Source organism: Henckelia pumila, chromosome 3, assembly GCF_033568475.1.
Source record: "Henckelia pumila isolate YLH828 chromosome 3, ASM3356847v2, whole genome shotgun sequence".
Taxonomy (NCBI): domain Eukaryota; kingdom Viridiplantae; phylum Streptophyta; class Magnoliopsida; order Lamiales; family Gesneriaceae; genus Henckelia; species Henckelia pumila.
The window spans coordinates 24,542,848-24,558,376 of record NC_133122.1 but is presented as its reverse complement, the minus strand read 5'-3'; the positions used below and the strand labels follow the sequence as shown (position 1 = coordinate 24,558,376).

The 15,529-nt window shown below is 36.2% G+C and overlaps 1 protein-coding gene and 1 non-coding gene across 2 annotated transcripts; one reads left to right on the top strand and one right to left on the bottom strand.

Annotated features, from left to right (window-relative positions):
• Nucleotides 1–1,803: 1,803 nt before the first annotated feature.
• Nucleotides 1,804–1,875, bottom strand: TRNAM-CAU (transfer RNA methionine (anticodon CAU)). Its single transcript has one exon. It is a non-coding gene; the product is annotated as a tRNA-Met (tRNA).
• Nucleotides 1,876–2,427: 552 nt separating this feature from the next.
• LOC140888288 (uncharacterized) lies at nucleotides 2,428–4,668 on the top strand. The gene is made up of 2 exons (XM_073295972.1): nucleotides 2,428–3,497; nucleotides 3,593–4,668. Exons 1-2 carry the CDS (start codon nucleotides 2,774–2,776, stop codon nucleotides 4,666–4,668), a joined length of 1,800 nt encoding a protein of 599 aa, XP_073152073.1. The 5' UTR covers nucleotides 2,428–2,773.
• Nucleotides 4,669–15,529: the final 10,861 nt, after the last annotated feature.

Here is a 15,529-nt window from a genome sequence, read left to right as displayed (position 1 = left end):
CATGTTAGTTAATTTAGGTGATACCTCAACAACGAATTAAACGTACGTTATTTGTGTGTTGTATATATAACAAATTTAAAATTAAGAAACATTATATTTCTGGCCGTATATATAATTTTAGAATTTTTTTTTAAAAAAAATTGGTCATGTTAATTATGAATTTACATTTTAGTCATATAACTTGCATTTTGTTTATTTGACCGAAGTGTTTGTCGGAAATTACTTATAATGTGGTATCCGCGGATGCTGACATGGATTTTTGAAAGACCACATAATATTCTAACACATATATATGCAAGTTTCTCTCCAAAAATATCTAGATCAACATCTAGTCCTCCACATAAGATACCATAAAATTCGGTCAAATAAACAGCATTTAAGTTGCATGACTAAAACTACAATTAACTATTACCGGGACCTAAAAATTAAACAAACATGCAAATTATTTGACTAAAGATGTTATCTACGGTTAACATGACCAAAATAGAAAAAATACAAATTGCACCACAAATTTATGGGTATTACATAAAATTAATATAGTTTGTGAGGTATCTTTTTCTCTGCTTCGTTGTAGGGCATATGAATGAAATAAATAAAGAAGGAAGGGCAACGGACAGACCTATATATTGTTAACAGCAACCTTTGTATTTCATTTATGATTCGAAATAACAATTTTGGGAGGGACAAAGAGAATATGTTGTCATATTATCAATAACATATAATTGGGCCTCCTATATATTGTTGTTCGACAGAGACGGATCCAAAAATTAGAATTAGAGTGCGCTTGAACTTAATTTAATAAATTATATATTATTATAAGAAAACATAATATATTTTATTTATAATATATTTGGAAATTCATTTGAAAATTTCATGAATTTAGAGTAATACAACAATAAATAAGACTCTAAATTTTCTTTTTTTGGCCACTATAATTTATTTTAAGGCAAAAACAAATAATTTCATTATTCAAGTAATATATTTTTCTCTCAAATCATAAAAAATATCACTTTTTAATACATTCATATCAAACAACTATTATAATTTTAAAAATTAATCTGAAATAAAAAAGATATTGCATTTGTATATGTATTTAAGACTTGAGAAGCCGAAGTCATAAGCTGAATTTTATAGAAAAATTTTATACAATAAGCATACAAGATTTAAAATTTACTACACTATTAATTATTTTTGAAATTATATATATATATATATATATATATATATATATAACCTAGCACAGCCCATTCATAGATTCGTCCATGGTGTCTAAGTTGATAGAGTATGTAAACTTTAGACAAATGCTCATAAGTTCGATTACCTCAACCAACATCTTATCAGGCTAGCATGCCACACAGTGTTTGTTCAGTACAATTTATCTAACTAGCTAAGTTTACAGACTATTGCGTTAAATCGAATTTATTCAATACATTGAAGAGTAGAAGTTGCGGCTTCCCACTCATGAAAAAAATATAAATTGAGATTTTCTTTTATTGATTAATTGAGATATTTTTGGTTTTGAGTTCCTAGCTCTATCATAATATTCAACGGCCTCATTTTTAGCATATGTTCCCAAAATCCCCTCGATCAATTAACTAAAAATAATTAGTTATTGATATTTGAGACAATAAAAAATTATCAATATTCACAATATATTAGTGAATACTCTTAAAAAAAATGTGTATGAGTGAAAAAATACACATAATAATAAATTAATATTAATAATAATAACAACAATATAACAATAAAATAAAGATGTCGAAAATTAAAAAGAAGAGTGGAGTTTGAGAAGCTTGCTCTCAATATCAGAGCCAGGTTTCGATCCTGGGACCTGTGGGTTATGGGCCCACCACGCTTCCGCTGCGCCACTCTGATTTGTTGTCGATTGTTCTGTTTAATATTTCTATAAATTCACAGCATTGATGTCCTTCAGACCTGCACATTTTTTGTTCCACTTGAGCCCAAAACGTTATTATTATTTAATTCAGTGATAATTGACTAAATATTTTTAATATTCTTATTATAAGACCCATTAGCATATATGCAATTAATATGCTGATTCAACATATACATTTTTATTTTAGAAATATGACGTATATCTCATCTATAAATTTTATGGTTTTTAACATCATAACATGGTGCAATTTTTTTAAAACAATGATTGATATATGACCTTTTTGGGTCCCCAACTTCATCTCTCCGAGCACTAATTGATATAGAAGTTTGCACAAACATCACATAAACAGAAAACACGAAATATCTATCACACACATATATATTGTATAAAGTCAAAAACTGTATCATGATCTTATAAAATTAAATCACATGGACCTAACAATTATGAATATAATCGAACAACAAAATGTATACTGATAAAAAAAAAACTAATTAATCATCTTGATTGTAGTTTGTGTATACTTGAAGACAAGGAGACGAAGTCCCCAACTGTATCAACCTCCGAAGGTTTTCTATATAAGTTGCTTCCATGTCGACGCCATTCGCGCCTTTCTCCTTGGACAGATGCATTGTGCTTGTCAATCTTACACTCAACCCATAACTTTCCTAAATACCTTGCTTTCTCTTGTTAATTTCATGAACAATTATTACAGTAATTTGTCTAATTTTGTCCTATAAATATTACACTAATGTATGCTACATGCATATATGCAAGACAATATCATTTCTTTTTTCCTTCATTCAGTAACATATATATATATATGTAGTTTTATTTTTATAAGATCTCTGCACCACCACCAAAATACAAAAGTATTATATGATGTCTACACATGATCATGAGCTTCAACACTTTAGCCATGAACATCCATTGATATACGTCGACAAGGAAACTCTCAAAGGATGCTGCAGCGCGTGTGGGGTGGCATTATTGTCGAGTCCTTCTTATAAATGTGGAAAAGATCATTGCAATTTTTTTCTGCACCAACAATGTGCGGAATTGCCCCAGTTCTCGGGACCTAATTTTATACATGGAAATTACTACAATCTCGTGTTGCTTGCAAAGCCACCTCATGACAATTGCAAGTGCATAAAATGTGGAAGCTTATGTAAGAATTTTACTTACAAGTGCTCAAGGCAGCTTTTCCGAGATAGAATATTGTATGTTCATAGCTTATGTGCTTTTCCTTTGGAGATCTCCGTGAAGCACATCAGCCATAAACATTCATTGACGGCGATGTGTAGGGAAGCTTCGTTGATATGTGATGGATGCGGGAGAGAACAAAAGGGAACCTTTTTCTGCTGCCAAAAGTGTAGCTTCTATATTTATCAGGATTGTTGCTTATTGCCTGATATTGTAGAGATCAATCATCATCATGATCATCTTGTCTCTCTAACATATTTTCTTGCCGATACCTATTTTCGTCATAAATATTGTCTGATTTGCAAAGATGAGATATCTTTGAGCTTTGGTGCATATATATGTGGATTTTGTAACCTTGGGACTCATATATATTGTGCAACATCAACATTGAAGGAGGGAGGTACGTAAAGGATACTTTTCATGCTTTATATATGTTTCTACAACTTAATTTTGATGTCTTTCTACTTTGTTTTAATTTGTTGTACATTTTTGCAGAGATAGTTCAATCATCCATTCGTCTTCCAAAGACATTGGACACATTTCCAAGTTTGATAATGTGTGGATTACTTGGTAACAAAGATGATGGTGAAATCAAAGATGTGAAATCGAAGATAGAGAAGTACCACAATGACCATTCTTCTTGGATCGTTCATCACCAAGAGAATGATACTCAAATGGTTTGCAATGCATGTATTCAACCCGTAATAATTTCGCCTCCGCCTTCACATTATAGTTGCCCTCAACCTCACTGTGATTTCATCCTACATCAATTCTGTGCAAATTTACCTCCAGTTATCAAGAACTATTTTTTAAGCAAACCACTAAATCTTTTTTCGGAGTCAAACGATTTTTGTTCTTCATTTTTCTGCTTTATATGTAACAAGGAATGCAACGGATTTGGATACAAAAGTACTGGTGCAATATTGTCGATTGATGTTGAGTGTGCTGCTGCTCCGATCATCATAAATCATGAATCACACAGCCAACACCTTTTGGCTTTATCAAGATCTCCGCGTACAGAACATTTTTGCTGTGATATTCTTATGCAGGGTCCATGTGTCTATGCATGTAGACTTTGTAATTACTATATTCATGTCCATTGCGCCTTTCTACCGAAAACAGTTAAGCACAAATTCGATGAACATCCTCTGGACCTGATTTACAACCCTTCCATTCAAATACCACGCAAACAAAAAGAAGAAGCGGAAGAAGAAAAAGAGTACTACCACATGTGTGAGTTTTGCGAAGAAGACATTGAACCAAAGTTGTGGTTTTATTATTGTGGCAAATGTGATCAATCATTTCATGTCAAGTGCATTCCTTCAACTGGAGAGTTGTCGAAGGTGAAGTTCGGACGCAGTCTTGCTCTGCCGAGACAAGTTCATGATCATCCGGTGACTCTGACTCGTATGCTTACTATTGGAAGCCAAAAGTGTGGGTATTGTAATCGTATGATTCGAGGTTTCATAGATCACATGTCTTTTCATTGCTCAATGTGTGACTTTTGGATCCATTTTGAATGCACAAAAAGAAATTCTAGTCAAGATGGATTATGTACTAACCACAAGTGAACGATATGAAATGACATTTTTCCCCTAATCCCAATTTAGAATAATTTCCTTTCATTGTTATGGATGGCAGCTAGCATATATTTACTATTTTATAATAATTGAGAGGATTAGAAAAATTGTTTGTTTGAAAATAGTAACTTACCTTTCTCATTTTACCCTTTCTTCGCGTTTCTACCTTGGCCTAATCCTTTCACACCAGCCTCACTCTCACAACTTCCGAATTTCATGGGTCATGGCCACCCAATCAATCAATCTCCCCAAGTTAAATCCCACTAAACCTCCCACTAAAAATAACTTCTATTTTACACATGTCAATGTATGTGCATTTTTTACTAGTTTTATTATAAAGCACGAGAGCCCTAAACTTACCACTTTCAGTTTCTTGGTCTAACATCTTTTAAGTACTGTCATGTCCTTATCAAATCACAAATATACCAAATTAATATTTAATAAAATATAAAAACAATATTCTAGTAGATTTTATATATATCTTAACCAAGTTTAAATGATCATATCACTCTCCTCACATAGAAATTACATACAAAACAATATATATGTCTCCAATTTTTTGTTCTAAAACAAATTAATACACGAAAAAATTATTATATAGAAAACATTCCAAGAACTAGTAGTAAAAAATAATTCTTCTTATTAGTTAGTACTATATATAATATTAGTCCAAAAAATCGAAAGAAATTAGTGCACTTTCAGTTTTCACTTACTTTTATGATAAAACTATATTAAGTTTTCACAAAACCAATACATGATTCCCAAAACTGTTCCATAATACCAAAATGGGTCGACTTTGCATTAATGATCATTTGGAAGAATTGTGAAAACTTTGTTGGGCATATATTCTTCCAGAAGTCCAGCAAAGAGATCTTCATGAACGTGATTCACAGCTTGATTCTCTTCATCAAAAATCTTGTGGGGACATCAGGTTGCTAATTTTATTTTAGGCCAAATCATACATTAAACATCATTAATGTAAAATAAATAAATCAAGATCAATTTTTTTTAAAGGTACACGGATTTCGTGCTCGGGTTGGTGCATTAACCTGTAGCACAATTTAAAAGATGCAAGGTACACGGACCCCGTGCCCCCTCCGTGCTCGGGTCCGTGCACAAGAATTACACTAAAAGCTGAAATCTCTGTTTTCTATATGGAGCCGTGCACCTTCTATGCCCAGGTTCGTGCCTATGTGTTGCGTAATTTTGTGCCCGCAAGTGCACGGTGTCAAGTTTTAATATAGAAAATGAGTCCAAGTCAATCCCACAAAGAATGAATAAAATGATATTATATTAAATATTTGCAACTAATCAAATCTTAATCCTATGTAGAGCTACGAGAATGATTTGAGTTATATCAAACTAAAATTTGCAATAAATAAAATTAATTAACGATGAGTTTGCAAGACGAAAATTCAATGAGAGACAAATTCTAGAGGTTCGACATCACTTAACCATCCACCAAGTTAATTCATAAAGAAATTTATATCATAAATTCTTCTAGTTTATTAGCCAAGAATTCCTATTATTTTCTACTACTTCACTCGAGTGTCAAGCAGAAATTCGTATTCAATAGCAAACTCAATATCTCTATCAAAGTTCATTTATTAAATCCGGTAAATAGCACAAGAATTCTTCTATGACTTCTATGGAGTTATATGCCTCTCGAACAATATAAACACCAAAGATGTATTTTCCTATGTCGTATTCAAAATCTCCTCTCTCATGTGATAAATTTTAAATAAAATATCATTCAATCTATGGCCAGTAAATTGAACGCAATCAATTCAGGAAAACACAAATAAACCGAATGAATAATTCTAATATATCAATCAAAATATCAAAAACATGGTTTCGAGTCAAGCTACGTCATCCCTCTAGACAAAGGAATTAGTTCATAATGAAAATAAAAATCAAACAAAGCATGTTCTTGAACATCATTCAAAAATTAGGAGAAAAAATGAAATAAAAACGAATGTAGATGATGCTTCTCCGTCTCCGGTAGTCGCTTCGTCCGTCTTCGTGCCAAGAATGCTTCTTCTCCCTTTTCCTTGGTCTCTATCCGTCTCTAACCTTAAAAAACTGATGAAAACCCTCGATTCTCCTCTGATATATGCCAAAGAGTCCTTTTAAAGTTTGAGACTAAAAGTTTCCGAAAATAAGACACGTCAGGCGCGGGTGCGCCACCCTCCGGCGCAGGTGCGCCACGTTTTTGGGTTCCAGGGCGCGGGTGCGCTATCATAGGGTGCAGGGGCGCTGATAGCCGATAATTTTCTCAAAATAAAAGCTACAAGGCGCGGGTGCGCCGGTTCCGGGCTCGGGTGCGCTACAGCGCATCCAACTCGCGCAGCATTCTTGCAAAAATCATAACTTCAGTTCTAACCTTCGAATTGAGCTGAAATTTTGACTGCAGCTTTAAAACATCCCAAACTTCATTGTGAATGGTAAAGATCAGATTTGGATGTCTCTAAAAGTCCCAGTAATTTTTTGAAGTTTGTTGTCCCGTAATTCGGCATTTCGCTTCTTCTCTCTACTTTTGCGTCATTCCTTGCATCTCACAAAAACAACTACTAATACGCATAAAATCCACTCCATACATAACAAAAGCCAAGTCAAATCATATATAAATTAAGTGCATAAAATGCATTTATCAAATTCCCCCAAACTTAGACTTTTGCTAGTCCCGAGCAAAATAATAATGAGCAATATAGTCGACCTCCGAATTTATACATTCCAAGATTAAATACACATGTCGGCTAATTTTCTCAAGAGTTCTCGTGTGTGTGTGATTTGCCAATCTCCTCTAGCCACCTAACTTTCGGTAAAATCATGCAATCCGTAAGCTTCATAAAATCATTAACTCCGCCCTCAAGTTTCAAAATACTCTCAACCAAGTTCAACTTTTACTCACACAGATCAACAGGACTTTTTCGGTTAACATTAGTCTCAAGTATAATCAGCAGGAGATAAGCATCCATATGTATATCAATGTAAACAAGGACTCAGAATTCAAAGCAAAGAGAATTGAATATTTTCAATTTGTGCAGGATTATGAGTAGCTAAAATTTTTTTTATTTGCATTGCCAGACATTAGTCTTGGATTTCTTCTACTTCATATATCTCCATCGTTATGCCTTGTATTTGGACTAGAATTTCAATCCATTTTTTTCAAGGCCTCCCCTCACCTTACTTTCTCCACCATTACTTTTCTTTGAACTTTTTAGCTACTCAATTTGTTTTGGATTTTTCATGAATATAGAATGGCTAAAAAAAAACTCAATAGATTCGAAAAAAACGCCTAAATCACTTCTGTGTTCATAAAAATCTATCTCAGTTTCAAGCAAAAATCACAAGAGTTAAGAATCAATTCCTCTAATCCACATCACAAATTCACATAATTTTTCTCTAATTGCTAGGAGTATCGAAAATCATGGCATTCGTGCATAAATGTGAGAACTCAAGATTAAATATAGCTAACATAAACTTTTTCAGCACACAAAATTTATTTTCATCATAGGCCAACACAATTATAACATCATGCCTTCAACTCCAACTAACTCATCAACTAACTCATAAAAAAATTCAGATTTTCACAATTTTTAAACATTCCCCCAAACTTAAATTGTGCATTATCCTTAATGTACAATATTCATTAAAAACAAGGGACACATACCTTAGGCACCAAGCATCAGTACTCGACACCATCTTGATGTTGGAAAACTGGCGAGTTCCCAGACCAATTACGATTGATACCCGGTGCAGCGGAAGTTTAAAAATTTTTCATGGAACGTTTCCATGGTATGGGTATCAACCGTTCATCGATTGAATTACGTGTGTGTAAAATTTAAATAACAATTAAATAAATTTTACCTCAAATCTCGCAACGAGATTAATGGACACCAACAGAACAATTCTGCTCTTGTTGTCTCTCCCTGGAACCGATGAACGCCTTCAATCAGAGGTTTAATCCCTCTGATAGATTGCACTAGAAAATCTATCAGAAGTTTTCTGCGAAGAGAATACACGAATTTGATTCGTTATTCCTTACTGCGATTCAATAGGGAGGGTTCGCCGAATTGTGAGAGAATAGGGGCTAGGGTTTTTCGAATTTTGTCTCTCAAAATAATGACCTGTTGTCTGTAATTTCTGTACTGAAATAACTTATTTATAATGCAGGCCAATAACACCTTAGGGCCCATTAGTCATAAGCTGGGGCCCGACAAGCAAAGCCCGCTCGTTCAGAAATTAATATAAAATTCATCGTGACTCCGATTGATGAAACGATTTCACCAATGTGCACAGAAACCATTTCTGCACGTTTTAAAGTCAAAATAAATTTTCCTGAATCCGAATTCAGTGGTTTCCAAAAATGTCCATCCCTATGTCATTTTAGGAAATCCTACTCCCTTACTCTTATTTTAAGAAGTCCAACTCCTTAGTTCATTAAATTTAACTCTTTAAATTTAACTATCTCAACGGGGATTAAAACTCCATTACACTGTGTGACCCTCAATGGTTCAGGGATACAGCTAGCCGTGGGCTCACAACTCCTTGTGACTCGGAACAACACTTTCCGACTTGCCCAACGAATCATGGTAAAGCGCCTAGCAACATCGCCCCATGATTCCCTAGGTATCACTGATAGTGCCTACAAGAACCAGTAGATTTTGGTTAGCGTACAGTACGGTCCCTTCATCCATATATCCCGATCGAATCAACAACCATTGGTATATCGAGAGTCGCTCAAGATTCGATAACTATGCAATGCATCTTGAAGATCAAATTAGTGACATCGCATGTGCTACTAAGAAACCATTTCTTAAATCACATCAAGTACTCTGGCCAGAGATTTGTCACACTAATATCTCCTCAGATCGCATAGGATATCCACACTCGCAAGTATGTGGTGAATCCTTGACAACAATGCATTGACTCCTATATGTGTCGTAACTGTACCCAATCTCGACACCTGATGACCCCCTCAGAGTCGGTAAACGAGTCAAAGCACAGTACTAGCATATAGAGTCTCCATGATGTTTCAAGTCGTAAGGACTAATGGTGTACAACCAAAACCGCGGACTTTATCCACTCGATAAGTGATAACCACTTGGAAAGTCCGGATAGGGTAGTTCGACTATTCATCCTATGAATATCCATTTGCATGCTTCGAACATCTCCATGTTCCCTACCAATGAAACGTGGTACTCCGCATCGCAAATGCTAGTCTCAAACTCGAGCGATCCTTATCCTTATTATCGGACGGCTCAATCGACTAGGAACGGTTTTAGAATATACAGTGACTATAAGATGTATTTCATGATAGACATCTCCATGTTCTACCACATCTTACATACACTATAGTATATTCAAGGTCTTTATCAAAACAACAATAGTATATCACAATATAACAATATGAAGTAATATAAAGTCATTGCACTAAAAGTGTAAATAATATTAAACAAAAGATAGTTTATACAAAGAGTCAACAAAGCCCAAATCCACACAGTTGGCTCACTGGGCACCAACTCTTACAATCTCCCACTTGCCCTATAGCCAACTAGTCATACTACGTAGACCCATTGCTTCGCGATGTTTGTCAAACAATGGTCCTGGCAAAGGCTTAGTAAGTGGATCAGCGATATTGTCTGCAGAGGCCACTCGTTCGACACTGATGTCTCCTCTTTCCACAATCTCCCGGATTATGTGGTATTTCCTCAGTACGTGTTTGGATCTTTGATGAGACCTTGGTTCCTTTGCTTGAGCAACGGCACCCGTGTTGTCGCAGTACACCGGGACTGGACCAACAAATTCAGGAATGACGCCCAACTCTTGGACGAAATTCCTCATCCAAACGGCCTCTTTAGCAGCAGCTGATGCTGCAATGTATTCAGCCTCAGTGGTGGAATCCGCTGTGGTGTCCTGCTTGGAACTCTTCCAAGAGACAGCACCGCCATTGAGCATGAACACAAATCCAGAGGTTGACTTCGAGTCATCCACATCACTTTGGAAGCTAGAGTCGGTATAGCCTTCCAGTTTGAGTTCTCGTCCTCCATAAACCATGAACATATTCTTAGTCCTTCGCAAGTACTTAAGAATGTCCTTCACGGCTTTCCAATGCATCTGACCAGGATTAGACTGATATCTGCTCGTGACACTCAGAGCAAATGCTACATCCGGTCTGGTAGATATCATCCCATACATGATACTACCTATAGCTGACGCATATGGTACATGTGTCATATTCTCTATCTCTGCATCAGTCTTGGGACACATAGACTTGGATAGAGAAACTCCATGACACATGGGTAAATGTCCTCTCTTGGACCCATCCATTGAAAACCGTTTCAATATGGTATCGATGTAGGTTGATTGAGTGAGTCCTATCATTCTCTTAGATCTATCCCTATAGATCTGTATCCCAAGAATGTAGGATGCCTCACCCAAATCCTTCATCGAAAATCTACCTGATAACCATATCTTTGTTGACTGCAACATCCCTACATCATTCCCAATGAGTAGGATGTCATCAACATAAAGTACTAAGAATGTCACCGCATCCTTAACTACTTTCTTGTACACGCAAGGTTCCTCCGGGTTCTTGATGAAACCAAAGTCTTTAATTGTTTCATCAAATTTCTGGTTCCAACTTCTTGATGCTTGTTTTAGACCATAAATTGATCTCTGAAGCTTGCATACCTTATGCTCGCTTCCCATGGATGTGTACCCCTCAGGCTGCTTCATATAGATTTCTTCCTTAATGTCTCCATTAAGAAAAGCAGTCTTCACATCCATTTGCCATATCTCATAGTCATACCATGCAGCTATGGCAATTAGGATTCTTATGGACTTGAACATTGCGACTGGTGAAAAGGTTTCATCATAGTCAACTCCTTGCCTTTGAGTATAACCTTTCGCCACCAATCGCGCCTTGTAGGTCAATACCTTACCATCAGGCCCAAGCTTTCTTTTGTAGATCCATTTACACCCTATTGGAACAATTCCATCGGAGGATCCACTAAAGTCCAGACTTGGTTAGTATGCATCGAATCCAATTCTGATTGCATAGCTTCAAGCCATAAATTCGAATCCGCATCAGAAATTGCTTCCTTGAAGCTTCTTGGATCACATCCAATGTCGGGTTCATCTTGACCCTCTTCAAGAAGAAGACCATATCGAACTGGAGGTCTAGAAGTCCTTTCGGATCTTCTAGGTGCAGGCGTGTCCAGCAATGGTTCCTGAGGTGTGGGATCGTTATTTTGTATTTCGGGTTCTTCTCGAACTTCTTCGAGTTCCATCATCTCGCCTTTCTTATCCAATAAGAACTCCTTCTCCAAGAAGGTGGCATTCCGTGAAACAAACACCTTTGTTTCAGCAGGATAATAGAAATAATATCCGATTGAATTCTTCGGATACCCACAAAATAACACAAGCTGGATCGACTATCCAACTTATCTCCCACTGTCCGCTTCACGTAAGCAGGACATCCCCAAATCCTCAAGTACGAATACTTAGGAGCTTTGCCATTCCATAACTCGTATGGTGTTTTGTCCACTGCTTTAGTGTGGACGTTATTCAACAACAATACCGCCGTTTCAAGCGCATAGCCCCAAAACGAAGGTGGAAGCTCAGTGAAGCTCATCATGGATCGAACCATGTCCAACAAAGTTCGATTACGACGCTCCGATACACCATTAAGCTGTGGTGTCATAGGAGGAGTCCACTGAGAGAGAATCCCATTCTCTTTTAGATAGTCCAAAAACTCGGTACTCAAGTATTCTCCACCTCGATCCGATCGAAGTGCTTTAATACTTTTACCTAGCTTGTTTTCTACTTCAGCCTTGAATTCTTTGAACTTTTCAAATGCTTCAGACTTATATTTCATTAAATATAAATACCCATACCTAGAATAATCATCAGTAAAGGTAATGAAGTAGGTGTGGCCATGTTGAGTCCCTACTCTAAATGGACCACAAACATCTGTATGGATCAAATCCAACAGATTTTGACTACGTTCAGGCTTCCCCTTAAAAGGAGATTTAGTCATTTTCCCTTTTAGGCAGGATTCACAAGTAGGTAGAAAGTTAATATCAGACATATCAAACATGCCCTCTCCCACTAGCTTGTTCATCCTCCTTGAGGAAATATGACCTAGTCTAGCGTGCCAAAGGTTTGCCGGGTTTTGACTATCGATTTTCCTTTTGTTTGTTGTCGCCGGTTTGTCAATACAATTTACTGGAACGTCTTTTAGTTTTAAATTGTATAGATCGTTTTCAAGTTGTCCATTTCCAATTAAACATTCATTCTTGTAAATGCTGCAAATCCCATTCACAAAATTACAAGAATAACCATCTCTATCAAGCATAGAAATAGAAATAATGTTTTTAATTAAATCTGGCACAAATAAAACATCTCTCAACAATAATTTAAAACCATTCTGCAAAATCAAACAAACATCTCCAATGGCCGTAGCTTCAACTCTGGAACCATTCCCGAGCCTCAGCTGGGTCTCACCCATTCTAAGCCTGCGACTTCTTGTCATCACCTGCAAATCATTGCAAATGTGAGATCCACATCCGGTATCCAATACCCAAGAAGTTGTATTAAGTGACATGTTTTTTCGATATAGAACATACCCTTTGCAGTTCCTAACTGCCCAAGATACTCCTTGCAGTTGCGCTTCCAATGACCCGGCTTCTTGCAGTAATGGCAAACATCCTTGGATTTTCCATCGTTTGAAGCCTTTGTCTTTTGCTTCTTCTCGGGTTCCACTTTCTTGGGTGGGGCAGAACGTTTCTTGCCCTTCATACTTGGCCCCTTCTTAGCAGAAGATGAGGAGCCCACCAAGAAAGCTGGCTTATCCTTCTTAAGTGTGGATTCATATGTAACGAGCATATTGACCATCTCTTCAAGGGTGGCCTCTATCTTGTTCATATTAAAATTTATCACGAATCCATCAAATGAAGAAGGAAGAGATAGAAGCAGCAAGTCCACATTGAGTTCATGCTCCAACACCAAATCAAGGGTCGCTAACTTCTGTATGAGCCAAATCACTCGTACCCCATGATCACGGACCGAAGTCCCTTCACGCATGCGGCACGTCATCAACTCCTTAACAGTAGAGAACCTTTCAGCCCTCGACTGAGCCCCAAAAAGTTCCTTGAGTTGCGTGTGAATGTCAGCAGCATTCACCGTGTCCTCAAATCGCCTCTGGAGTTCATCAGACATCGAGGCTTGCATATAGCATTTGGTCTTGATGTCATGGTCACACCATGCATCAAGTTTGGCCAATTCCTCCGGACTTATGTCAGCTGGTGCTTCCTTCGGAGGTGCTTTCTCTAACACGTAGAGCATTTTCTCCGAAGTTAAGACAATCTTCAACTTTCGGAACCATTCCGTATAGTTGGCGCCAGTCAGCTTGTTTTGTTCGAGGATCGAGAATAAAGGATTTCGCGAATTCATTGTGTGAAATACTGAAAAGGAAAAACAGACATATATCAATGATTGTTTAACAATTTACTAAGACATAAAATAGGCGAATTTATTTTATGAATCTCACTCCCACTATTTTAACGATTTCACCACCCTCTAGTGAAAACGGGAAACTTTTTCCTTAGTGAGAACATGGAGTCCAATTGACAAACTTATGGTCCCGAATAATATCAGCCAACCATAATTCTCAAAAGGTAGAGCCCAATTGCTTCCAAAGCAACCCCCATGTATTTACCTCATGTCCAATAAGGGCCCAATAATATGACGCCGTTTAAAGTGACATGTCAAGATGACCCATCAATATTAAGTTGTGATGGACGGTCGCCATGTGGATCCCCCAATAATATGAGCCGATCCCATGGGAGTTCCACCCAACTTACAACATTTGTCGATCCAATGTACAGCTTTCCGACGGACGGGCCCCCCAATAATATGAGCCGGACCGTATCCGCGGGTAGCATCACATACATTGACCGTTGATGGAAGGTAGGAACATTTAAACAATATTTAAATTTCCTTTATTTATCTTGATATAAATTTTAAATCATATTTAAAATGAGGGATTTTATTTATAAAAATATTTGTCTCATCATTTTAATTTATTGCATGCATTGCCGGATTCACGCAATTTATGTCTAAACATGCATACAATCATAATATCACATATTATATAGGATGATCGATTCCATTTCTAATTGACCCGTGGTTGCCAATCACGGGTCTTAGTCCAATCCTAGGTAATATGCAGTATGCAAATGCAATCCTATTACATATGCTTCCAATTTACATTTCTTCAGTCTTCATTGTCTGCTGGATCTTCAAATCTTGATCTCCCACTAAATCTAATGTATTTACAATTAAATAACAATGACAAGTAGGGGATACATTTTAGGGGGTGGGAACGGGCTATAAACCAAGCCCACTTTTATTACATATGACATTCATATCGGGCCATAAACCAGGCCCATTAATAAAACCAACAACAATAAAGACAAAATGTAAATTCCTAACATACACCTACAAAATTGGTCATGGCAATCGATCATCCTTATCCAATAACATTTAATTCAAAATTAATTTATTGGATAACATGCTGTGGCAATTCAAATTTAAACAAGATAAAATCATATTTTATATATAAAATCACATTTCACATATAAAATCATATTTTATCTCCATATCAAATAAAATCATATTTTATCTATAAAATCCAATTTTACAAATAAAATCATATTTTATCTAATATATCATAAGATCATATCTTATCATCAATTGTACCAAAATAATTGATTTCAAAATTCAATTTACGGATAAAATATTAAAATTTTCCAAAAATTCAAATTTATCCAAAATCAATTTTTAA

Coding starts and splice junctions, on each gene's coding strand:
- LOC140888288 (XM_073295972.1), top strand. CDS start 2,774: ATGATGTCTACACATGATCATGAGCTTCAACACTTTAGCCATGAACAT. Junction 3,498..3,592: donor ATCAACATTGAAGGAGGGAG/GTACGTAAAGGA, acceptor ACATTTTTGCAG/AGATAGTTCAATCATCCATT.